The sequence below is a fragment of the Crocodylus siamensis genome, chromosome 5 (genome assembly GCF_052110815.1).
Source record: "Crocodylus siamensis isolate JL-2025a chromosome 5, ASM5211081v1, whole genome shotgun sequence".
Lineage (NCBI taxonomy): Eukaryota > Metazoa > Chordata > Crocodylia > Crocodylidae > Crocodylus > Crocodylus siamensis.
In genome coordinates, this window is record NC_143399.1 from 135,594,257 (window position 1) to 135,621,641 (window position 27,385).

Genomic DNA, 27,385 nt, shown 5'->3' on the forward strand with positions numbered 1-27,385 from the left:
ACTTATAGGTGGCCATCAGATTGCCCCTGAGCCTGTGCTTTTCCAGGCTAAAGAGTCCCGTGGCTCTCAGCCTGTCATTGTAAGATCTGTTTTCCTGACCTCTGATCATGCGCGTGGCTCTCCTCTGCACTCTCTCAAGCTTCTCCACATCCTTTTTGAATTGTGGAGCCCAAAACTGGACGCAGTACTCCAGCTGCGGCCTCACCAAGGCCGAGTACAAGGGGAGAATGACGTCCCAGGATTTGCTTGAGAAGCATCTATGGATGCAAGCCAGCATTTTGGTTGCTTTACTAGCCGCAGCATCTCATTGCAGGCTCATGTTCATCTTGTGGTCAATGATGACCCCCAAGTGTCTTTCTTCCATAGTGCTAGCCAGCATAGCAGTGCCAAGCCTATAAGGATGCTACAGGGTTTTTTTCCTCAAGGTGGAGAACCTTGCATTTTTTGGTGTTAAACACCATCAGGTTCTCATCTGCCCTTTCGCTGAGCCTATCCACGTCAGCCTGGATTGCCCTCCTGTCTTCTGGCATGGATGCTTTGCCCCAAAGTTTGATGTAATCAGCGAACTTGTCCAGTCTGCTTCTGACTCCAATGTCCACATCATTCATGAATATGTTGAAACGATATGGGTCCAAGGACAGAGCCTTGGGTGACCCCACTGGTCACAGGACACCATGATGAGTGACTTCCATCAATTACTACCCTCTGGGTCTGACCATGGAGCCAATTTTCCAGCCAGTGGATCGTGGTGGACCCAAGGCCACAATTGGCCAGTTTTGCCAAGACGTGATCATGGGATACCAGATTGATGTCATATATCTTGACTTCAAAAAAGCCTTCCATTTCTTCTCCCTTGTCCAGGTGATAGGTCACCTGTTCATAGAAGGAAATGAGATTGGTCAAGCAAGACCTACCCACAACAAACCCATGCTGGCTATCCCTTAGGATGTTGGCATTGGCCAGTCCATTAAGGATGGCCTCTTTAATAAACTTTTCTAAGATCTTCCCTGGGATAGCTGATGGGCCTATAGTTATCCAGATCCAAAGTCAGAGAACTCCAATAAAGGATCAGAAATGCACTTCTCACTCAAAGATAAGTTTCGTTAGACTGCCCATGCTGAACGGCTATCTTCTTTCTTTTGGCACACAGACCATATTGGGGGTGGGGGGGAAGAGGCTGGTTGATTTTCTGTGGCTACTTTTGTGTTCCACACAGTAAATCTGTAAAGCTACATTAGGGGAAAACAGCCACTAGTTTTAGACTACAAGGTTCCTTGGATAAACCTGACGACATAATTTGGTCTTTGGATGAAAAGAGTAGGAACACAAGTTAAATCTAGTTGCTGTTTCAACTTGTTGGGAGTGCTGAAAAGGTATAGAACAATTAAGCTTTTTGTCATTAAAGTCAACAGCTTTTATTCGAAGTGAGTATCTCTTTAGAAGAAGCTTGTTTGTTTTGGGTTTTTTGCAAGCCTACCTTTTGTGTAAAGTTGCATTTTACATATCTCCATGAAATTGATGTTTTAACGGCAAATGCAATAATTAGAGACTTCTTGGCTGCACAGTTTTGTATGCTGAGACCAAAAGTAAAAATATGCTTGTAAAAATGGTAGTATCCTCCACATCTAGGTCATGATCTAATTGTTCTATAGGAGCTTAAACCATTTTTCAAAATTTTAAATGTTGTGGTTATCTGTTTATTCTTTATCTTCATATCTCAGTAGTGTGGTTGAATAACTAACTGAAAATCTCTTTTGAGATTACGTTTATTTGAATTAAATGTTTTGCATTAGCAAAAGTTCCTAGGGTCTTACACTAGTTCAGAACAACAAAGTATGCTCTGTTCAGTCAAACTAAAACCCTTTTTGAGCTAAGGCCACTTTTAGGCAACTGGGGACTCTAATATGTCATGACACAAAACCTGTGGTGCCATCAGCCCCACTTTGGTATCTTGCTTGTCCCCCACCCCCAACCTGGACCTGCCTTTCTGCTCTCCCCACAAGTGTCCATCCTCCTGCCTGAGGCGGGGAAGGGGAGCACAGAAGGGCGCTAGGCAATACTAACCACAGCAATCACGGAGTATCTTCATAATAACCTGAACTGACTGAAGTTGTCTTCTGTCACACTCAAGAGTCCTCTGGGGTGTTGTTGACAGGGCCCCTAAATTTACTGTGTTTTGGAGTTAACACCCTGCTAAGAGATGTAGAGCAGTTCTGTGCTTGATTCAGACCACCTGCAAACTCAGATGTCGCTGTGCCTATTTAAGCTTCTCATAGTTACCTTTTCATATGTACCTATTTAAGCAGCCACAGGGTCTAGACACTAAGTTTGTGTCATCTTAAATATATGCGCATGCTTCCAAACCAGGGGCTAGTTAGCCTGGGCACAGTACTGCATGAACACAACTATTGTCTCTCATTCTACAGCTGTCTTGGGTATCTCTGTCTAGCCCCACAGGTTGATATTCACAAAGGAATTTAGGTACCTAAATTCTCTGTACTATTAACAGGGAGAGTTAAGCATCCAGGATTATGATTCACAACAGCTAGCAGAGTGAGGATGATTGCACTTATCATTAGGAAACACTGAAGAGGGGAATATAGCCAAAATTCTGCCTGGACCTACACTGTAATTAGAGGCCTATGCATTGCTAGGATTCACAGGGTAAGACTGCTGCTTAGACTTATAGTCTACCATCCCTTTGGTGCTTGGCTCACTTTTTTTTTTAAGGCATGGTCAGAGGAAAGGTAATGTTTTTGGCACCTGTAGCAACCTTTTATGTAATAGGCTGGCACTCACCCAGGAAGTGGGTGGTCTGGCTTTTAAGCCTGGCTCTGGAGGAGAGCCTCTCTCCACATCTCTCATGTCTCAGGAGAATTCCCTAACCAGAGCACAGGTGGGCTGGGGGCACTCTCTGTTGTTGTGCCTATGTGTTAATCCTTCCCTGTTTCTAATAGCTGTCTTAGCCCACCTTTTTACTTTCCATGTAATAAAGATAAATTAGGGGATATTTTTTTCTGGAGAGAGAGAAATCATGAAGAGCCCAGACATGGTTTAGAAACAGAGTGCCTTTGTTACCAGTTATTTTTATTTTCTTTTTTCTTTAGATGATTTTAAGCCAGCATCCATAGACACATCTTGTGAAGGGGAGCTCCAAGTTGGTAAAGGAGATGAAGTAACAATAACATTGCCGCATATTCCAGTAAGTTTATTGTATGTTACAGCGCAGTTTTACTTTTCAGCTTTGTAACAAATTCACTGTTTTTTTTTTCTTGCTGACTGCTATTCAGGTTTATATTGCTTTAGATGTATTTAATGTGTTGTTTTTACCTTTGATCACAAAACTAAAGCAAAACATTTCAATGTTTGACTATATCAACATATCGTTGTAAAATGGAGTCTGTAAAAGTCTAGTTTTTGCTTACAGTTAATCTTTCTTGGGGTTTCTTGGGGGTCCTAGCTGGAGTTCCAATCCACTTTTTATTAGAGGTGCACAGATAGATCAGTCCATATCGTATCAGCACCAGTAAAAGGAAAACAGACATTATCAGCACTCTGCTTTTTTTGTCTGATGTGGCTGATAACGCCACAGATAAATGCCGCATGCATGCATGCAGCTGCAATGCAGCATGCAAACAGACAGCCTGGCAGCTTGGAGAGCAGTGTCCAGCTGAAAAGTTTGTTGGGCTGGGGAGAGGAAAGGAGCATGGGAGGGGTGCAGACTGAGGCCCCTGCGGTGAGGGAAGGAGTGGGGCTGGGGTAGGGGCAGGAGCTGCTCAGCTGGGGTAGAGCGTGGGACAGAGCCACCTGGGGGGGAGGGGGCAGATTCAACTGTAGCACACACCCCTGGGGGAGGCATGGGGGGCATGTGCCCCCTGGATCCGCGCATGGGGAGAAGGTGGACTGCTGCTGCGGACTGGGGTCGGAGGCTGTGCTGGGCTCTTCCCGGTGGGGGGGCTGGGTCGGGGCTGTGCTTGATGTGACAGCAGCACTGGGAGGAGGGGCTATGGTGAATTTTGGGGTGGTTGTAGTCCCCATGCACCCTCCCCAACCCCAGGGCCACCACTGTCTGGCCCGAGCACAGCCTCCAGCCCCAGCCCACAGTGGCAGCCCACGCTCACCCTGTTCACAAATCTGGGGGGCATACACCCCCCCATGACTTCCCTGGGGGTGTGCACAGTGGCAGGATCCACCCCCCACCCCCCAAATCCCCTGGACAGGCCACTCCTGGCTCCATCCTTTACCCCACCTTGGCTGGGCAGTGCCTGCCCTTGGCCAAGCCCCACTTTCTCCCTCACTGCCTCAATCTGCCTCCCACCCACCCCTTCCCTCTCCCTACCCCTTCTCCCACAACAGACTTACCAGCCGGACGCATGCTCTCCAAGCTGCCAGGCTGAATATTGGCAATTGGATCAGAATTGGCGGATATGGCTGGTTAATCATTGGCTGTCGGTATCAGCCCAAAAAATCTTTATTGGTGCACCCTTACTTTTTATTATATTTAGTTCTCTAACTAGGATAAGTAGTTGTTTAGGGGGTCTTTGCTTTATTTTGATGTTCTGATTCCCTTTTAAGTTGTTTTGGTCTTCTTTTCACTTTCCTGTTCTTAAGTTATTCTGTTTTCTTACTGTAAGCCACCCTGAATCTTTGTTGGGAAGCGTGGCATATACATTGAATAAATAAATACATAAATAGTTTAAGTATGGATCAAGATACAACTTTAAGAAGGCTAAACATAGACCTTTTAATGTGGTTTTTGGTTACTGAAGGTTATGCAAACAACATGTACTGTGTACCCCATCCTCCCCATCCTGTACCTCAACTTCATAGGAGGTTGGAAGGTACTTCTGGTCAGATGCAATGAACTTAAGTCCCAGTTCTTTCACAAGTTATACAATAAAGATCTGTTGTGCCAAGATGATAGTCAAGTGACAATAAAGAATATGGCCAAACCTTTGTAAATGGTTATGTTTTGTAATAAAGAGCTTGGAAATTCCTCAGTGAAACAAATCCTGCACCTGTGTTGTATAAGTGGATTTGTGTGTTGGCTCAGGCTAATATTATCAGTCTAAAATACTTGAACAACACAGATAGGTTTAAAATGGCTGGGTAACATTCCTTTCCTTTTCCTTTGATCAACAATCATATTGTTCCCTTATTTTATATTCGTGAATCAAAATTGGTTGCCCTACACTCTTCCAGATGCCTGTTCTGATTAAAAAATATTTTAATTTCACTCTGGTAAGAACAGAAAATTTTGTTTTGATTTGATTCATCCTCTGATTTAAAAAAAAAATCCCCAATTTTTGGATGAAAAAAGTAACCCAAAATCCACATTGTTCCTTGATTAAAATGAAATGCCACTGTAGATAGGTAGATATTAATGGAAATGCAAAACTATAACTCTTGGTTCAGAGATGATACCAGAAATATCTTTTTTTGCAAGCTTTCAAGCATACATGCCCTTCCTCAGGCTCAGGGAAAATTAAAGATGGTGAAAAGTCCCTGTAGGTAGAAAATGGACTTCATTTTGTAGAGAGGAAGCTGGAGGTAGAAGTCTGTTCCTCTGGGTCCATGAAAGTGTCTTTGTGAGTTGCTTTTTGATGTGCTGATAAGGCAGGATTACTTTCCTGGTAGTGTCAGATGGCAAGCAGGGAGGTGTAGAAATCTTTCTTGTTGTTCAGCAATGAAGTTTAAATCCTAAATTGGCTAAAATTCAGCATCTTCCATGTTTTAGAGATGTATTTGGTAGCCATGTTCGTCTGACACGGCTACCAGGTACATCTCTATATATTAATGATATTTCATTTTAATCATGAAAAAAATGTGGATTTGGGGCTACATTTTTTAATGCAAAAATTGGGAATTTTTTTTATCAGAGGAAACTAGGATACCTGCTGATAAAGAATGTGATGATACCAAGACTTCCCACACTCACATGCTGATAAAAAAACCAAGGGGGTTTCCTGATCTCCTAGATCCTGTTCTTCTATTGTAACAAACAGTTTTTACCAGATCCCTGGGAATTGGATGGGTTACCAATTCTAGTTTCACGTTTACATTTGCCCTATCCCTGCGCTCTATCACTTTGGTAGTTCAAAGTTGTATTTAAAGAGCTATGGTTCCCTTTAAAAGCAGGGAAGCCCAAAGAGACTGTGTTTTTGCATACTGTTCTTGATTAAGAGGCTTCCCAAGAATATTGATTGGCAAAGGTGCTCTCAGATCTCTGAAGCACAGCCTTCTGCTTGTTCAGTTGTAAATAAACCTCATTATTCTTTCTCCTTTGCTCTACAGCTATTGCATGTATACAATATGACTGGGTTTCATAGTGGAGGATATACATTTACATACCACTCAGACAAACTGTCAGGTTTTTGATTAACACTTTTGTTCTTCGATATGCGTCTCAGTGCGGTATAAAATCCCAGCATTGAAGGGACCTCAGAGATCATCTAGTTCAATTCCCTGCACAGATACAGAATTTACTGTTCCTAAACCATCCCTGGCAGAGGCCTGTTGCGGCCTCTTAATTGAAAACCTCTAGAGAAGGAGATTCCACAACTTTCCGTCTAGGCAGCTTGTCTCATTGTCCTGCTGTTCTTACAGCTAGGAGGCTTTTCCTGAGACTTAATCTAAATATGCTCTTTTGCAGTTTAAACCCATTTCCTCTTGCCCTTGCTTCTGTGGCAGGGTACAGTAATTTGTATCCCTTTTTACTGAAGCCATTCAAATATTTGAAGACTAATACTATGTACTCCCCTACCCCCCACACTTTCCTTTTCTCCAAACCTAGCATACTTAGTTCCTTCAACATTTCCTCATACAGCCTTCATTCCCAACCCCTTTAACATCCTTGTTGTTTATCTCTGGTTCTTCTGTGGCTTTTCTGCATCCTTCTTAAACTGCGGTGCTTGGAACATTACTCCAGCTGAAACCTAACCAGCACTGAGAGTTGTGCTATCATCTCTTAGGTCTTACATACTGTGTCTAATGCCACTCAAAACTGCATGTTCTCCACCATAAGCCCCAAATCCTTCTTAGTAATCCTATTTTGTATTTATATTTTTTCTTCCCTTTGGGTAGAACCTTTTGGTAGTCTTTGTTGAACTTCACTGATGTCCAAAGATGACTGCTTCAATTACTGAGGTTCCCTCTAAGTTTTAATCCTATCCTCTGAAGTATTTGTCAACTGCAGATTTGATCAATATATTATCTATCCTTGCATCCAGGTCCATTAATAAAAACGTTAAAGTACCATTGGCTCCAGAAGAGCCTGTCAACCCCCTAAAACCGCTGTTAACCTGAAATTGATCCATTGATATTTACTCTTTGCTTGTTACACAAGTGATTTATAATGGTCACAGTATCATTGTAATTCTGTCGAGTCCACATATCTCTGGCTTCCCTATGAGAGTGGCATGTTAGACTCTGTTTAACTCCAGGTATATTATGTCCACTTTATACTGCTTATGGACCAAACCTGCTTTCCTGTCAGAGAAGGAGATCAAGTTGGTTTGGCATGATTTGTTCTTAATAAATCCATGTTGGCAACAAGCAATCACACCGTCATCATCTAGATGTTTACAAACTGAATGTTTTATAATTTGCTCTAATAACTTCCCAGATATCAAAATCAAGCTGCCTATTCTGTAATTTCCAGAGCCCTCCTTTTTAAATATGGGCACCTTTTCCAGTCCTCTGGAACTTCACTTGTCCTTCATGAATTTCAAATGTTATTTTTGCCAGTTCTTTGAGGTTTCTTCAGCCACTTCTTTCCATATCTCGGGGCGATTTCCATCAGGTCATGCTAACTTTAATTTTTACTATTATAAGGTGGGTTGTTTTTTTTTTTTTTGATTCCGTTCCTTTGCTTATCAGGAACTACATTTTTTTTTTTCTTTTTCATTCTTTCTTTAAATAAATTTTGCTACTTGTCTAACTGAAGTTCTGATTTGTGAAGACTGGAGCAAAGTAGGCGTTCAGCTTTGCCTTCTTTGTGTCTACTGCTAATAGTTCACCTTCTCTGAGCAACAGACCCACAGTTTCCTTGATCTTTTTTTTTTTTTTTGACCTGCTTATAGAACCCTCTTGCTGTTGCCCTTAACATCTCTTGTCATTTATTTGCCATTTAGGTACTTCTCTTTAGCTTTCCTTATTGTCCCTAAATATTTTTGTTGTTCCTTTGTAAACTTTTTAGTGACATGCCTGCCCTTCTGTTTCCTGCATGTATCGTTTCATTTTTCAGATACCTAAAAACCTCCTTGATGCAGATGTGACTCAATTCTGCTTATTTGATCTACATTTAAATATAATATCTGATATTTGCATTCATAACATAGTACAGAGGTACTGTTTTTTATTTAGATTAAATACCAAGGCAGTTTAAATGATGTATCGACTACACACAGACACACACACTCTCTCTCTCTTCCTCAGATGGCTGTTCTACTGCATGCATAATTGGAACTGTATTTTGTATGCAAACCTAAGGTTTTCTGAGCTCATAAAAATTTAGGGAGGTTCCTAACAGTTGTCAGTGTGTACTATGAAAATTCAGTAACCATATTTGAAAGGAGAATTATAAATAATAGTTGCCAAAGAATGGACACGTTTGTCACTACAAAGCTACTTAAAAGGATTACAGGTATGATACTGCTGTGGTGTTGAAGAAAAGTCTGATCTAATCCATATGAATGTATTCATCCCCTTTAAAATTAACAAGTGTTTTGAATAAAAATTAAATAATTTCTTGGTCTTAAGTCAGAGAAATCCCTATATTTGTTAGAGTTACATTTTATGAGTGGTTTATATGCTGTGGGCATAGTCAAATGAATGTGTACGTCTTAAATACTAGGGCTCAACTCCTCCAATGACCGTTTTCAAAGGAAATAAAAGGCCATACCAGAAGGACTGTGTACTTATTATCAATCATGACACTGGAGAATATGTGCTTGAAAAACTTAGTAGCAGCATTCAAGTCAAGAAAACAAGGTAAAACTGGGGACACATATGAATCCATATAATTAATTTTTGCCAGAGCTTAATGTTAATAGTGTTCTTTTGGGAGATGGCTTTGATTTCTTGTGGCTTTTTGTATAACATTAAATCATATGGACCTAGTGTGACCAATCATGCCTTAACAAGTAAATCTCTATTGTATTTGTATATCTAGGCGTAAGTAGTGGAATGCCCATTACTGAAAAGAGATCATTATAATTAATTATTGGCCGGTAATATCTGATATTTTAAAAGTTTGCAAGCTTACCAAAAGGTTGAGTGACTTTCAGGAATTTCTAGTAAAGCTGTAAGTGCCAACCCAGCAAATGGCCAGTTAGATTTGTAAGTAACAGACCTGAAGACTTTCTGTAGAAGTCATAAGCCTCTAGCTGTTTATACTAATTAAACTGGGAGAAACACATGCCTGCATAGAGTAGATAAATATACAAAACAGAGCAAAAGGCCAAAACTTAAAGATGCAAGGCTTGAAAAATAATGGATGTATAATTATTTGTTGTAGGTTCTTGCCTAAAAGAATTGCTGAGGTCAGAACTTCTGCCAAATCTGAAATTCATACCTCAGTGCACAGATTACACTCCACAAAGTATACAGATGAAATATATTTCAAAGTAGTCATGCTGATAGCTAGGCACCTGAAGTCTGTGAATTGAGTTCTTTAGGCACCGCTGAACACAGTTCTGTTGAATTCTAAGGAGCGTGCGGTTATTTAAATATCTCATGCATAAGTAATTTTTAAGTAGCTTAAAATGTGAAATGTTAAAAATGCATCACTGCAATCGTTGAACCATTGGCTGAGGGCCTCCCAAAACTTTTTAGAGATGCAAATTGGGACCAGGATGGTTGTTGGCTGGGAGACCCCCTAGAAACACTCATGATTCTCTCTGAGTCAGTGTATCAGCATGCTGCTTCAGGACCCTGGACTTTGGGAGTCATTCATGTTTTTTTTTTAAATGAGATGTAAAACTGTGGTCATGACCACTTACATCTTTAAAGATCACTTGGCATTCTTTACAATGGAGGAGTTTGAGACCCAGCTTCCTCACCAGATTCAAAGCTGCATATCAATGACAGAAAAATTGGTCTTTATGTATTTAATTTCTGTGGGTCTATCAGCACTGCAGGCCCCAGTGTAGTGTAGAGATATTATTGAGTGAGCTGTTAGTTTGCTTCTGGTACCTGATGTTGTTCACTAATTGGCAGAGTAAATTAGCAGCCATGGATACTGCTTCCCAATATCCAGCTCAGGTATCTGGATGCTACACTGCAGCTTTAGATGTACACTGACTGGCAACCTTTTCAAGCTGCAGGCTGGAATGACCCACTCTTGGTCAGAGGTAGGCAGGAGGGCGAGTGCTAGGCCACTGCCACTGGTAGCACTCATCCCCTGCAGTGGTACAGGGAGTGAACCCACCATCAAAGTCCCACATTTGTGGGCTGGATCCAAAGTTTTCACAGGCCATAGGTTGCTGACCCTTGTCTTTACCAACTTAAGATGATTCAGGATGAAAGATGCTATCTATATCTAATTTGTTTTTAAAAGGACAAATATTCATTGGCAAATTAAAATCTTTTGTATACAGAATCTCACATAGACTTAAAATACATTTAATAAGGATGCAACCCTGCAGTCTTTTTACATGCAGGCTTCCTGTTAAACAGCAGTAATGTCATGTGCTAAAAGAGAACAGTTTTTGGCACTGTAGCACTTATAATATGTAATTTGCAGTGAAGGTCCACAAGATGCAAAGTAAATAGGCATTCACACTTAAATCATTAAATAGATTTGGAACATGAATCTGACTAGGAAAAATTAATACAGTTCTGTGGCACCACCAATATTCCAATATTATGCATGTGTTTCAGAGCTGAGGGCAGCAGTAAGATTCAGGCCCGAATAGAACAACAGTCTGCCCGAGCCTCACAGCCTTCATCACAGTTCAGAGCTGCAACCAAGCCAGCAGCTGGACCTAAAACCTCCCCTGTGAAAGACAACCCTTCACCTGAACCTCAGCTGGATGATATTAAGAGAGGTAAAGAAGGTTTTTTGTTCTGTTACATGATTATATATTTATAAAGACTTAAAAGCATCAACTGTTGGTACTTGACTGCTAGTCTGTGTTCTCTGTCACTCGTTCTAAGGGTTCTTAGTGAATTAGTTATTCTCTTCTGTCAATCTAGGCATTTATATGTTGCTCATCTCTCTGTTTTATGAAGATCATTTGCTGATAATTTTAATCTCTTTCAAAAAATTCCTTGTGTAAAAACAGAACTCAAAACTTGAACACTGTAACAGTTGGATACTATGGGAGTTGGTTGCCAGCAGAAGAAGTTCCAGTCCTGTATGCATGTAACTTTGATAGTGATTAGGTGTGTACAGTATGAATCATATGCCCATATAATTGCTGTATTATTCAAGTTTTTAAGGGTGCAAGATAGTAAATATTAGTTTCTTAACTAAACATACCTGCTTAACCAGCTATGTGGCCACAATTTAGGCCTTTGTGGCCTTTGATCAGCACAATCTCTGCCCCCAAGATGGTGTTGTGCATGGTTTTACTGTGACTAGTGCAGTTGGAGCAAGATGCTTTCTGAATATAGGTTTTATCTAGGTCTCTTGGGTTTCTTGGCTTGGACTAGAATTTACTTTTTTGGGGGGGGCAGTCTTTAAGACCATGCTGTTCCTTTCTTTTTCTATTTTAGAATTTTTCTCTGCCCCACATAGCTGTTTTTTTCCTGTACACTTAGCGTTTTATTAATTACCCTACATTATTCAGCAAAATGTTCTTCAACTTATACTAGGCACTAGAAGAAATTTTCACTTTTCAAGCACCCAAATGTTGCCTGGAGCACATTGTTTACTCCTTGCATAAAATTTGAAGTATGTTGGTCAAAAGACAATACTGAAGTCTATGGGTTTGTGAATTTTGATGCTTTTAGCATCTCACTGTTTTATACCTTTTTAATTTTGACTTTTCAAATATGTGAAGTTAGTTAAGGGAAGAAACTACAGAGAGATCATTTTAATAACTGGGAAGGTTAAGTGTAAAAGGTTAGCGTATGGTCATTTCTCTGTTTTTGGAACAGCCTATATTGGAGAGAACCTCAAAGTAACATCTGTCCTTTGCATACTTAGACATAAGGGCATCTGGCTGGCACAAAAAGGAGAAAGATCAAGGTTGTATTTCACAGAGAGGATATTTCATAAACAATCCCAGTAAGAAAGGGAATGGATCTATTGGCAGAATAGTTCTTACTGATAGAACAATTGTACTTGCCTTCAGGAACACAACACAGAATGTAATGTCCAGGGGATAGATGGTCCAAAGAGAATCTGTACCACCTTTGCATCCTTCTGGGATGACATAATTATGTTGCTAAGTGACTGGACAGGCCCCTGAGCTTGTCTTAAGTAAAAACCACTTCCCCACTTTAGGATGTGGGCTGCTGTACCTTGCAGAATCTCTGCAGTCAGTCACACCTCTGACATACCCCAATTGTCCTTGATATATTCCCTAGGGTAGGGTTTAGAAGCCAGCCTCATGGCCATCTTCACAGTGCCTATACCAAATAAATCCTTTCCCTGCTGGTTGTGAAACCTTTTGTGAACCTTTTGCCTCTTGGTGTAACAGAAAGGAGCCAAAATAACATGAGGATTTTGCCAATTATGAATACTTAGCTGCATCTGACTACACTTCATTGAGCAATGAAAATAAATGACCAGATTGTGGTGTGTATGGGGGGAGGGAGTAGAGGATTGCTGACATGAATAAAGCATATTTGAACACAGCAGATGCATTTGTGGCCATGTTGACATAATTAAGATGTACAATATGCAGAAAAAAATGCGTGTGTTTGTCTGTGTGTATATATGTATGTATTTTGCTTGAAAACTATGAATTCATTGCTTAAAAGTTGAGTAGCTCTATATACGTAAATTGGGGTTGTACTTTAAAATTTAACTTTTTATAAAAATGACAGCATAGAATTGCATAGTGTGTGTCAGGGATATCTGTGAATCAAAGTTATTGAGTTTCACTGTACAATGTTGGTTTTTCTAGCTTCTCCACAAACTCACAATACCAAATCAAATTGTTTTCTTCATCTTGCATAACCTTTCTTCTACCCTATATTCTGCTTTGGATGCATGGCCTTATAGTTGCACCTGTTAGGCATCAACAATGTGTTGTAGCTTTGGTAGTACTTTTAGATACTAGTACTAGTAGTTTTAGACACTCAGTGGCCACATCTGCATAAGACGCTGACACTTGCACAAGTAGTTAATGACTGAGCAGTGACCGGCATTGCTATGCAGTAGTGTCCCCAAACAGTTTTTTGATGATGCTGAGTGAGCAGTAGCTCATTACTACTTCGCAGTAGTATTGCATTGCATGTCGTGCCATGCGATGCTACTGTGCTGTAGTAATGAGCTACCACACAGTCAGCATCTTGTGTAGATGCAGCCAGCACTTCCGAGAATCAGGGCTAGTCAAAGACTTTGTAGATCGGAAGGTGCATGAACTTGAATAAAAATGCAATTCATCTTTTGATAGGTGAAAACAGCAGCCTTGGTCTTAGTTGCTGAAGTAAGTAGATTTGATATAGATTGAATATATACCAGAAGCAGAACTGTTGGAGAAGGAAGGAGCTATCTTTGTTAATGATTCCTAACCTTCATTTTCTTTTCATCTAGAAATGTCTGATGTTGACTATTCTGTGTAGAATTGCAAGATTGTTTCACTTTAAAAAAAAGAGAAGTGGAGAAATCGGATGTTTAAAACAAAAATGTTAAAAATTCCCACAGCAGTATCAACTTTACTAGACAGCATGTACTCATTAAAGCAGACTTATGTCAAAAAGCTCTATATAAAGTATATAGTAATACCAGCTACTCCATTTCTTGACTCTTGTGGTCTGTTCAACTTAATTTGGATGGACTTGGTGTGTTGACCTTAAGGAACAAAAGGTATGTTGATAAGTATCTGATTGTTCAGGGTTAAATTGGTATATTGACTGTGCAGTATAATCATCATGCCTTTACAGAAAAAAAGACCAGAATTTCAATGCGTCTGTACTGATGACTATAAAAAGAAGTCAGCATAACAGATGAATAGGAAAAATGTAAAATCTGACATAAAGGAAGCAGCCTTGCTTTTCCTTTAGGACCTTGGTATTGCTGTTGACTCAGCTACCACCTTTGACATGCTAAGACAACTGGGATTGAACTGACTTCCCTGAAAATCCTGTGGAAGCTCTGCAGGATATGTTTTTAATGATACAGAGCAGCTGTGGCACCAGTGAAGACAAAAATTTCTTGGCCTCACTGGTAAATGATTTGAAATATTATGTGTGGTACTGAGAGACAAGACTAGAAAGCTCCTGAAGGAAACTGCAAGCCCTTGAGGCAGCAGCTGATTGGAAAAGGGCCTAAATTTTGCTAGTTGCTGATGATAAGCAATTTTCCAGCCCAGTTCCTTGTGCTCAATATTTGTGTTACTTTGTTATTCCTGTCTCTGCTTTTCTCCACACTTCCAGTCTGGCACCATATCTTGCCACCAGTTTCTCCAAGATGTTTTTCCTTTCCCTGCTGCTCAATGAATCTTTTGTTCCTATGGGTTTACTGCTTGTCTCTTCCAGCATAGTGTCTCTCTCTTCCCCACCCCACCTCTTCCACCCCATTCTGTCTTTTGTATTCTAATTTTACTCTCTTTGCACTTTTGCTGTATGTGCTATATCACACACTTTTATAAGGTGCAAATCTACCCTGCCTTCTGGATGAGCAGTGGAAGAAAAGGATGTTGAAAACTGCAAGCAGGGGTTCTACAAATGTGTCAGATGCAAAAGAAAGATCAGGGAAAGCATTCAGTTGAGAAGGTGAGAGATCCCAGAGGACACAAAAAAGGCAGAGGTAATAAATACCTAATTTGCTTTGGTCTTTACCAAAGAAAAAAGGCCTTCAGAAGATTATCAGCATTGATATAAACAAGGGATGTGGAAAAAGTATAAAATTAAGTTAGTGAGGAAAGATATTCAAATCTGGGGGTTTTCACTTGGGAAAGAGGGGCTAGGTCCAGTTTACCTTGTGCTTGGTTTTTCCAAATTGCTTATTTTAGTCCTAAGTGAGTGTATTTCATCCTTGAAAGTTACTGTAAAATCCTGGAAATACATCAGTGGGGAATGCATTGAAAGCAGTGGCTGGGGAGTGCTCTTCATGCATCTTAAAATCCAGATATGAAACAGAATTTTAAAAACTGCAAGACTGAGGTGGGAAAGGAGAGAGAGAGAGAGAGAGAGAAATTGCCTTAGAAGCTTACAAAGTCTTATTCCCTCCCATAGGCCCAATCATGTAAATCCAAAAAGAATCTTTTTTCAGTCAAAAAGAATAAAAATAGTTATATTGCATATAGAGGAACTTCAGGTGACAACCAGTCTGTTCAGGGACTGCTGAAAAGGAAACATTTTTTTCTAATCCAGTGTGTAATTAGCCAGAAGAAGTCACTGCCACTCCCAAATACTAAGGAGACCAAGATTTAGTAGGGTTCTTCAGTTTCATCTCTTGTCCCCAGTGGTGCTGGAAAGGGGGCAGGGTTCCAGCTGCTTTGTCTGGTATGACAAATAGTTATGCTCTTAGGAGGGCTCAAAGTAATGGTCATCTTTATGACTTTTTTATGCCTAGAAAGGTTCTATTTTAGGTTATTTTGAAGATACTTTACACAGGAAGAATGGTCTTGTGATTTATGGGATAGAAGAGATACTTGGGGAAATCTGAGTCAGATCCCTGATTCCATCATTGACTTCCTGAGTGACCTGATCTCTTAGCCTTAGTTCTGCAACTGTAAAACAGGGATGTTTATACCTACCATCTCCCATGCTTTCTGTCTTGTCCATTGAGACTGTAAGTTCATTAGAGCATGGACTCATTTCTTACTGTGTGGGGGTACAGTCTCTAGCACAGTGGGGCTTGAACTCCTAAGGACTTCACATGCACATAGAGTATAAAAAGCCCTAGTTTTAAAGTTATTTTCCATCTGATCCCTGAATGTTTGGACTTTTTGGCTGGAGGGATTAAAGAAATAGTTCCACCAAAATGTTCTAAAGCGTCTTAAGCAGTTTTTTTTTTTCATAGCGTGTGGTTTGGGTATTTTGTCTTAGTTAGAACTGGTTAGCGATGTGGCTAAGATCTTGTCAATACAACTGCCATATTACGCTTGTATATGGTTACTGGAACTTCTAATGCATGGGTCCTCATTATGTTAACTGTTTACACAAACTCTTTGGAGAAGAGACTGTTTTGTCTGTAAAGGGCATAGTACTCTGGGTAATGAAGAATAATAATAATAGCATGGGAAGAAATGCTTTTAGATTCATGAAACTTATGTATCTAAAATATATGGGAGTTATAACCTTGCTTCTTTGGAGTCTGCTACAGTCTTCGGACAGTTCCAAGTGTTTTGTCTTCCCTCACCTGTTCTTTATTTAAGTAAGTTTAAGTATGTTGGGCTTCTGAAACTGTTTGACAAAGCTACTGAAGCTGAATATTCTTGTTTTCCCCCCCATAACTCATGGTGTCCCTCAGTGTTTCAACTTACCCAGTTTCATTTTATTCCAGAGCTGAGAGCAGAGGTGGAGATCATTGAACAGATGAGTAGCAGCAGCGGTAGTAGCTCATCTGATTCGGAGAGCTCCTCTGGGAGTGACGATGAAAGCTCTAGCAGCGGTGGTGAAGAGTCTGCACACATTTCCCCTTCTCAGCCATCCCACCAGCAGTACAACAACAGAAACCCTGTTGCTAATGGTACCAGCAGGCCACAAGGAAGCAATCAGCTCATGAATACTCTCAGTAAGTAAAGGTTTGTGCCTTCTCAGTGTGGAAAGCTGTGTATGGCTGCTGGTTTTCTAAGGAAGCAAACGTATGTCTGTAGAATGTAATTTACCCAATAGTTATCCCAAGCAGTTACATGCACACAGGCTTAAATATCTGGACAACACATCTTATAGCCAAAAGGTCGAATTTATCTGAACGTGTAGAGGCTCCTTGGTTTTGAAGCAGGCCCCCTGTGTGACTGGGCAGCAAAGCCCCATGGAGTAGGGGAGGGGAGGGAGTGAGGCATTTTGAGTGAAAGAGGAAGGAATTGTTGGTGTTCTTTTTTAATTTAAAATAAAAGACAAAAATCTGAACTTCCAAAAATGTGGATTGGACAGTCAAGTTGTGAAGTTGCCATTTGTGTGTCAGCTTGTTGAAGGCTGATGCTGTTCTTGGCACCCGTTGACCTCTGGATCATGGTGTATGCAGAAAAGGTCTGTGTGACCATCACACTAAGAGCTTCAGTATGTAAACCTAGGCAAGAATATGAAGGAGTGAGTCTGCCCAAGACCTATTGTGTTCCCTATACTCACCTTACTCCGGAGGTTGCAATATTTGTGGTATTTTATAGGAGCTACCCTGTCACGAGTAGCCCCACCAGTGTTGCCACCAAGCCCTCCAGTTGGATGCAGTTTATGGTCATACCCAGGCTGACGATGTAGGGGTGTAAAAATATGAACCTGGCTTACAAAAACAAAGGCTTTGCTTTACCTGGCTGGGAGCCAAGAAATGTAACAGACTCTTTACAAAGTCTCCCTCTGACCACCTGCGTTGAATTCAGTTAAATGACTTGCTGCCCTCAGGTCCTTATTATGAGCAAGGACCTACTGAAATTGCAGTTTCTCAAATTCTGTGAAATCTGGCATTGCCCACAAAATCTGAGGGGTACTTGCTGAAAAGAAAATGCTGGCTCCCCAAAGGGAGGGGGAGAGGGGTGTCTGCCTGTTCCTGGCAAGATGGCTACTGTCCCCGCCCCTCCCCACTGATTGGCTGCAAAGGTACCTGTCATATGGCCCTGCCCCTCCACTAATCAGCGGAGAGGGGTAGAGCCATATGACAGGCCGTCCTTGCAGCTGGTCAGCGATGAACGATGGGGCCATTAGGGCCCTTTAGCTAATCAGAGCTCTGCCTGCAAAAGGGCTGCCAGGTCCCATGTTCTGCCTGCAAAATCGGGGGTAGCCACCCTGAATTCGGTAGGTCCCTACTAATGGGAGCACTGTTTGCAAAGATCTGACTGACAGATGCCCTGTTTTGGGTCCTGGGAAAGTTAGGCTTTCCCAAGCTTTTGGAGGGATGATAAGTTTTAGATAAGCTAGGTATGTGTGCATTTCTTTTGTTGTTTTAAAATCCTTTCACTTATGCTTTGCTTTGTTTCTTTGCTTGCTTTGTTAAGACCTTGGTTTAAAAAGCTGTGCCTTAAGCAGTGGCAACAGCTTGTGAAGGACTGGCAGGTCCTGAACCCAGTTAGGCCTGCTGAGAAATCACAGTTGCTATTTGTCATGGCATGGTCTGAGCCCAGGTCTGAGATTAAGGGAATCATGGGACTGTGCCCAGAGAGCGGTGCAAACATTAGGTCAGAGAAAGAAACACTTGAACAGAAAAGAGGATGGAGAAGAAATGCAGCTCACCCTGTAACCTTGATAAAGAGTACAGAACTGAACTTAGTGCAGATTTAGAGACTTCTGCTGTTTTTAGATTCCCGGATTGCTGCAGAGTTTGTAAATTTGCCAGAAGAGGGTGAGGAGCATTTAGCCTGAGCCTAGAATTAATGGATTAAACACAGCAAACTCCCTAAACTGTGTATCATTGGGGTTTTTATCCCTCCCTTTTCTTGAATGCTTCAGAGACTAAATGTAAATATTTATTAATGTTGTATTAAGGTTGACGCATCAAGCACTCCAAAACCAGGATGTCTCAGAAACAAAGGTTGTTCCTACAACATTAATTTAGCCATGCTGTTTACACAGCACTTTTCTCCTGCTTTTTCTTTTTGGCGTACTTTTTTCTGTCTACCAGAAACCTGCAACCTCACATTTAGTATAGTGCAGGTTAGCTCAGGGGTGGGCAAAATGCAGCCCAGGGGCCGGATGCGGCCTGCCAGGCCATTCTATCTGGCCTGCGGGGGCCCTAAAAAATTTAGAAAATTAATATTAATCTGCCCTGGGCTGCCTGTCATGTGGCCATTGATGGTTTGCCAAAACTCAGTAAGTGGCCCTCTGCCCAAAATAATTGCTCGCCCCTGGGTTAGCTAAACTATGCAATCCTGTCCCCTCAAATGTCTTCTCTTCTTGCCCTGACCACACTGTAGGAGATGGAAAAGGGGTGAGGAAACTACATGGCTGGTCAAAAGACATGGGTTTCCTGTCTATTTCCCCCACATTGTCTAACAAACTAAACTTAAAAGTTGTGACAACGCCTGTGGCTTCTGTAACAGATTCAAGCAAACTAAATATGAAAATGACTGCATGGTTCGTTTTTCAGTCTCACATTTCTTGTGTTACTTAACTTGCACTGAATTCAGTTAAATAACTTGCTGCCCTCAGGTTTTCAGTGGTCTGCAGATTTGGTAACTGAAAATAACTTTGTAGAAATTTTCAGGATGCAGATGAGGGTTTTGGCACTCAAGAAGGTGTGAGGGATGAGGTAGTTTGGACTTGTTATTGAGGAAGAACTGTTTCTTTTCTTTCCTGCCATGCTTTGGAAGGGATGATGGGGATAGAATAGCAGGGCTTTTAAAATCTCCATTTTTATAAAGAACAGTCAACTATTACAACTAACTGATTTATCCTTGGGGAAAAATCTTAATCAGTTTTCAGTACAGTGTTTACAAAAAGGCAGGACTGGGTTTCATAAAGAATTCTCAATTTTGCCTGTGGCAGTCTTGAGTACGTTTCTTGATGCCCTGCAAGTGGTTAATTGGGGGTCTTTGTATGCAAATAAAAATATAGGATTTACATGTTCAAATGGATATCACATACTGTCAGCGCAGTGTTGGAATGCACTGACTAAATAGTGCATCCTAACCATTCATAATGAGTCCAGTACCTATGGAAAACCATTAATATTGTTAATTAGTATTCAGTTCTTCTTGTAGGACAAGAGCTAAAGCCTACTAGAGTCTGAAAGAGACTTTCCATTGACTTAGTAGACTTTGACTAGGCTTTAGTTCAGGGTATGGCCACACAATAAAGTTTCCATGAGGCAAGCCAGGGAGTGATCTTAAAATACACCAATGGCCTGTGTGTACACTTCCCTCTGTAAACAGGAGGGATTTTACCCCAGTGAAAATGGGACAATCTAGTGTTCAGCTGTGGTGGCATACAAGTTTGCACACTAGCAAATATCTCAAAGTAACTAACACACTAAGTTCTCACTAGCTTACTATGCAGTAACTTGTGTATGTTCATGTTCCTGCGCCCAAAGGAGGGCAGTTTTGCCATGCTTGGAATATGCTTATATTCCAGAGACTTAATCCAGCATATATCCGTGATCCAAGTCACTGATACCTATCTGTCACATGAACACCATCCACCTTGGGGAAGGTGGTGTACCATGGAAAACTCAACATTAGTTCTGAGAGAGACTTTGGGGAGAAGAAATCTAGGAACAGTATCTGTTGAGTAGGTCTTCTGGAGCAGACCTGCATTTGAAGTAGGGGTGCAAAGGGAGATGGGCATATTGAAAAAGACAGGCTTACAAACATGTAAATGACTAAGAGCGGGGCAGATGCTATTTATTTATAATGAGTATGCTGTGAGGTCCTGAGCCTCTGAAGCACTGGGTGTGTCCTTCCTGGTTGACTTGTAAAAAGGAGTGCCATGTGAGGTCAGCCCAGTTCTCTTGAGCACTGCCACTTTCAGATTCTTTCCTACTGATCACTACTTACTGATTCTGTCTTTGTTACCAAAACTACCATTAAAGAAAAAAAATCTATTTGAGTAGTGTAGATGGAGCCAGGAAATTTCCCAACGTCCTGTCCCAAAGCCGTATATGGCAGTGCGGCTGGGAGGAAGCTGTGGAATTCATTCCAACGCTGCTAGAGAAGGAAAGGCTTCTTGCTGAATAGGGAGTAGCCTCTCTGGCTGTGGAGCCAAGGAGATTCAACTGTGCCTGAATCAGCCTGTACAGAAACTCTGCAAGTGTTAATGTTCTTGCATCCAGAAAGTGATTATATTAGATAAGCTTCTGAGATGCCATTCATGTTCATGCCTGTGTAATTGTTGTTTAAATCTCCTACAGTTTAAATGCAATAATTCTTCAATTTGAATATAATCAAAGTATGAATTAACTTCTAGCCCCTGTGTTTTGTTGTTTTTTTAATAGGAAATGACTTGCAGTTGAGCGAGTCTGGGAGTGACAGTGATGACTAGAACCTGAGTTTTCAGTGTTTCTGCTGCGTAGATATGAAGAACTAATTTACTTTGCAGTGAGCCTGTTGCTGATGAAGGAGCTGGTATAAAGATGGCTTCATGTGTGGAATTTTAGTAGAAGCAATGCATAACTCTATAAAATATCCAATGTTATGTTAAACCGAAGACAAGGATGGTTTTACTTTGTGTATGAAGTGTATATTTTGTGTATATTCTATTCTTTTAAAGTTTTAAATAGACATGTATAGTCAATAAACCAATCTGTGTTCCAGACTGTTAACCATCTGTAAGGCATAATCTATTATCTCTTGATGGAACCTAAATATTTCCTGTTGACAGGAGATGTTCAGTACAGCTGTACTTTAGAAGTAAGAACGGTGTATAGGATAGACAAGAGCCAGCAATTAGTTAAAATAATAATAAAAAAACCCAACAGAGTAGGGACTGGAGTGTATATTCAAGTGAGAGCATTGTAAGTTAAATTTCAACATTAGATTGGTTAATTCTGTTTGAGACTTTTCTAATGCCTTCTTTTTTTACTGTTTTGACTTAACATGATGGAAATACATTAGACCATTGTAAAAGAGGTCCTGAACACACGTCTTAATTGCTAACCTTGTTGCACCAGTGCCTTACAGGATAATTTTTAACTAAAACTTCAGTTGCTACCACCATTTTCACAGAGAATAATTTTAAATTATGTTCCATTCCTGTTTATAAACAACCCCTGCAGAGCAGTGTAAATGCATGCCATCTTATGTACAATAATGGGCAATGAAGACATTGACTCTCTCACAACAAAGTATGTAGTTAAAACTTCAAAGTTAGAAACTAACTGTTGTCTCGTGTATGAACCAAGACATCTTTCTTTAATACACTTCAGTGTCTCATTTAACTCCCATTTCAATGGGTTAGCTGCCTAAATACCTCGGTCTCTACCTGTAATATCTTAAATGCTGAATGTTGACACTGTTTAAATTACTCCAGAGTAATCCACTGGGAACTGTAGAGAAAATCCAATTAAAGTGCCTGCAGCATCTGGCGTATCAGCACCGCTGTGCTTCAGAATAGTGGGAGGGACGCTTTAACTAAAGCTCATTGAACAAGCTTTAGTTAAAGCACCTTCACCACCATTTTGAAGCACAGGGATGCTGATACATGAATTGCAGAGGCTGACTGGAGTGTGCTAATTAGCACACTGTAGCAGACTTGATAATCGAGTCTGCTCCGATGCACTGTAATTCCGGCACATGAAAAATGTCTCCTGGCACGTCTACCGGCACCCATAGGTACAATTTTGAAATGAGTACTCCAAAGAGCTGAATAAACAATTCCCATCAAAAACAGCAAGGAAAGCCAAAGGGTACCTGTAGACATGCGGGATGCCTGCTCCAAAGTGCTGTAATTACAGCATATCAGAGCAGACTCAGTTAATCTTGTCTGCTGGAGCAGGATAATTAGCACACTCCAGCAACTTTGGTGTCCTGTGTATTCAGCATCCCTGTGCTTCAAAATGATGGCAAGGACGCTTTAACTAAAGCTTATGAATGAGCTTTAGTTAAAGCACCCGTACTGTCATTTTGAAGCATGGGATGCTGAATACACAAGACACTTTAATTAAAGCACCTCTGTGCCCCTGGAGCACATGTAAAGAAGCCCAAGTTCTCCACAGTATCTCACGTGGCATTTTCCCCAGATTGTTTCTTGTTGGGATCTCTGTGAGTTCCCAAACAACATCCTCACAACAAGAAATACTTCCTTGTTTAAGGTAAAATTCACCTTTTAATTTTTTTTAATAGTTGCATGGAAAATAAATGGCGTGTAGATGTCATGCTGCCTCTTCAACACAGGGCTTATAATAATATGTAACCCATGGTGAAGGTCAAGTGGCACTATATTTCTAATGTAAACTAAGAAATACAAAGCTGAAGTGGACACCCCCTCCATCTTTAGTTCTCAATGTTAACTTCTTTGGTGATGTCTTAGTCTGCTGTTATGTATATGTTTTATCTGCTGTTTGTTAGTTTTTTGCTTTAAAAAATGTTTTGGAGATCTAGGAGAGTTTGAAGGAAGACTATAAATAAACCAGATTTTTCTGCATTAGATACATATTTAGGTAGGCATCCTTTTACATTCTTGTACATATTTTCATTTTTTTTAAATATTTGTTTTTAAAAGTGTTTTATGATGTGGATACATATTTTACAAGCAATTATTAAATATAGTTTCTGGTTTATAACCAACAGTTATTTGATTCTTCCCCCCAGCCTCCAGTAAGCAAAAGGAATACAGGTGTTCTCTTCTTACCATTCTGTAAAAGCTTTTTATTTTATTTTTTAAAAAACTTGATATAGCATTATTTTAATTTAATGTTAGTTTGCAGCCTAATCAGTGATTATGCTATTCCTGACTTTCCACTAACTTACAGTTCAGATAAGCAGAGAAGTATTTACCTATTATTAGTTCCCTACTATTGGAGCACAAGTTGGCATTCTGTTTACAATATCATTTTACTTTTAAATGAAAATGCAGCAATGCAATACTTGCATTATAAATCACTTGTGGCATGAGCTCTCTAAAATGTGGGCATAGGAAGTTTGTTGATCATTCAAAGAAAACTTTACAGTTTAAAAGGGGAAAAGACAACATCAGGGTAGACTAATTTCAGTCATAATATAAATTAGCAGGATGGAAACCTTAATTTAAATCAATTTTTATCTTGCTTTGCATTTATTCTTTAAGGCTTTTTTCATATAGAAAGGTAGAAAGGCTGTTCCTGCACTCCCACCCCGGATAGTTACCATTAAAATGTGTTGATTTGCAGCTAAATATACAGTATATGGTGTACGCTATATTTGGCACTTCTTTTTCTGACCCAGGAGGATATACCATATCTATACACATCTAGAGTATAGCTTAACTTGCATTTATTCAAATTCTTATTTTTTCCATTTTTATCAGGTTTGGACATGTTAATGATTCATTTCTTTTTTATTAGATTATTAATATTTTATTCATAATTTGTGTCAACCTCTATTTTAATAGAAACTGGAATTTTAATTAAAATAGGTAAAACAGCCATTTACATACAGCCATTTACATTTTTATTAGTTAAATACAAGAGTTAAATGCGCTGAATACATAAGAAAAATATTGAAACACATTTCACAATATCAATATTTTAAATAAAGAAGTGTTAGCTGTAGTTGGTGAATTTGTTAACTATAGTTATGAACTGAGCTGATTGGGTGCCTATACACATGCATACAGACTACTCCAATGCACTGTAATTACAGTGTATTGGAGCAAACTTGATCAATTGAGTCTGCTGGAGCATGGTAATTACTGCATTCCAGCAGACTCCAGCATCACGTGCATTTGTGTCCTCATGCTGAAAAATGATGGCGGAACACTTTAACTAAAGCTTATCGAACATGGGGATGCTGATGCATGTGATGCTCCGGGTTCTTTAATTAGAGCAGCTCTCAGAACTGCTCCAATTAAAGCACCCTCCTCCCTCCCCCAACCTGGAGCACATCTATAAATGTCCATTGTTTCTGGTCACTGTGCCCTGTTAGTAAAACAAGCAGATTTTCTCTCAGATCTAGCTTTTATTGAAGAGGAATACAAAATGTCCTCCTGTGCAATCGGCTCAGCTTCATATGGATTGAACTAACTGAAGAAAATATCCTCTCTGTGCCTGCAGAAGAAGCAACTGTTGTTAAAAGCTGGTTTAGCATTTCAGCTAACACTGGTCGTTCTGGGTGCTTAGCAGATGACATCTACCACTCCAGGGATTTTCTTTAATACGTCAGCAGCAAATATGTATGGCTTAATATTTTCATTTATTTTACATTATTTTAGACTTTAATGTAGGTTGCCCATCTTCAAATTTAATTATAAAGATTTATTTTTTTTAAAAGAAAAATGTATCATATTTAAAATGGGAAAGATTCAATTTAAATACAAATCAATGCTTTTCATTTTTTTTTAATAATTGAATTGTATCCATTCTGAACAACTTAATAAGGAATTTAATATATGCCCCAGAACATAGTAAAAAATCCAATTGTTGATAGAATTTTTTGTCCCCCACTTCTGCATTTATTCCAACCACTAAGTTCTGGTGAACTAGACAGACACTAAACAAACTACCCGAACTAAAACATGTACACATAAGGTGCACATTTATCCTACTCCCTCAAAAGCCATATGGTCTACTCTGTGTATGTGCTGTACAAATTAATAGTCCATCGTCCAAAAAATTTAGAACACCCAATGCTCTCAAGCCTGGTGTTAATAGATTAAAATTAAGGTGAAAGACCAATAAGAAATTGTGGTGGTGTGTTTTTTCCAGTGCCAGAGAGATGGGTACTCAGTTAGGAATAACTCAAACTTGAATGAAGTATAGTACAACAATTTAAAGATACTGTGCCTAAAGTTTATTTGCATAGTTGGCTTTATTATAGGCTAGATGGATGTGTGTTTACACTTATATCAACAAAAAAAACACAGCAAAAGCTTTATAATTTCTTTCAAATTCAATTTATTTAAATAAAAAATGAAGTTCAGCAATCTAAGTGTGTGTGTGCATGGTTTTTTTTCTTCTTTTTTAACTGGGAAGCTAATTAGTGGAATTGTACCATGGAGGACACTTACTTACAGTAGCACTTCAGACTTTATTGTTCAGTGTGTTATGCATCTGCTGCTAGTAGATGATCCACAGAGGGCATAAATCTACTACAGCTGTCAGGTAATGGAGTTATTCCTTTTCTTCAAGTAGTCACGGATCATTCTAATGGCACTGAAGATCTCAGGGTTCAATTCCCAGTAATGAATCGTGACTTGTTAAAACTTCATTTGGTTACAGAATATAAAGGGGAAATTTTGAAGTTGAACCTCAGCAAAAACCTTTAAGTGAGATGATAGACTGTGGAAGTAGTGTCACTGCAACCTCCATTGTCTGGAGAATTTAGATTGGAGAAAGCAGTATAGCCTTTGTTGTAGGGAAGAAATCCTTATTCATAATGGGTCTCTTATGCTTACTTTTCCAAGAAATCATACTGCATAAAAGCCAAGGACTTATTTAGGGGCTTCTTTCCATCACTCGCGTATGATCCTTGCCACCAATCTAAGAAGTCCTTCTTTTCTCTCCTTTATATTTCTATTATGCAAGTATATGTGAATCCTGAATTGTCAATGCCACAATATAGGGGAAATTAAAATGTTATGAACAAAGTTATGTTTACACCCCCTTACTGTGTTTGGTGGTAAATGACCAGAATAGCGGTCGATTGGGCCCACAGGATTCTTTGTTCTCTGTACTGGAATTTTCAAAGCGTTTAGATTTTGAGCTGACTAAAGAGAACTAGATTCCAACTTGGCCAGTTTATTGTTTTCCTAAACTAACATTTCCTTTATGAGTAGAATTTGAGAGGCTCTATTTTACCAAGCAAGCTAGCATGAACAAACATCAAACCTTCAAATCCTAAACTATATATAAGGATTTATACCTTGATTTTTAGCAAGGCTTTTGATACGTTCTCCTGCAACATTCTTGCAAGCAAGCTAAGGAAATAGAGGTTGGATGAATGGACCGTAAGGTGGATAAAAAACCTGCTGGATCTTTGAGCTCAAAGGGTACTAATCAGTGTTTTGATGTCTAGTTGGCAGCTGGTCTCAAGTGGAGTGCCCCTGCAGTCGGTTCTGGGGCTGGTTTCATTCAATATCTTCATCAATGACCTGGAAGATGGGATGGATCACATCATCAGCAAGTTTCTGGATGACACTAAGCTGGGGGAAGTAGTAAATATGCTGGACAGTAGGGCTAGGATTTGGAGAGACTGTGACAAATTAGAGGATTGGACCAAAAGAAATCTTGTGAGTTCAGTAAGGACAAGTAAAGGGTTCTGCACTTAGGATGGAACAATGCCATGCACTGGTTCAGGCTGAGGACTGACTGGCTAAGCAGCAGCTCTGCAGAAAAGGACCTGGGGGTAACAGTGGACAATAAGCGGAATATGAGTCAACAGTGTGCCCTCATTGCGAAGAATGCTAATGGCATACTGGGCTGCATTAGGAGTGTCGCCAACAGATCAAGGGAAGTGATTCTTCCCCTCTATTTGGCACAGGTAAG

General features: G+C 40.0%; 1 protein-coding gene across 1 annotated transcript in view; it reads left to right on the forward strand.

Moving 5' to 3' along the window:
• Positions 1 to 25,829, forward strand: part of EAF1 (ELL associated factor 1) — a 27,982-nt gene extending 2,153 nt beyond the window's left edge. Inside the window, exons 2-6 of the mRNA XM_090046413.1 lie at positions 3,108 to 3,202; positions 8,855 to 8,991; positions 10,882 to 11,048; positions 16,625 to 16,855; positions 21,203 to 25,829. Of these exons, the coding sequence (XP_089902539.1) occupies positions 3,108 to 3,202; positions 8,855 to 8,991; positions 10,882 to 11,048; positions 16,625 to 16,855; positions 21,203 to 21,249 (677 nt within the window). The 3' untranslated portion in view covers positions 21,250 to 25,829. The remainder of the gene's footprint in view (positions 1 to 3,107; positions 3,203 to 8,854; positions 8,992 to 10,881; positions 11,049 to 16,624; positions 16,856 to 21,202) is intronic.
• Positions 25,830 to 27,385: the final 1,556 nt, after the last annotated feature.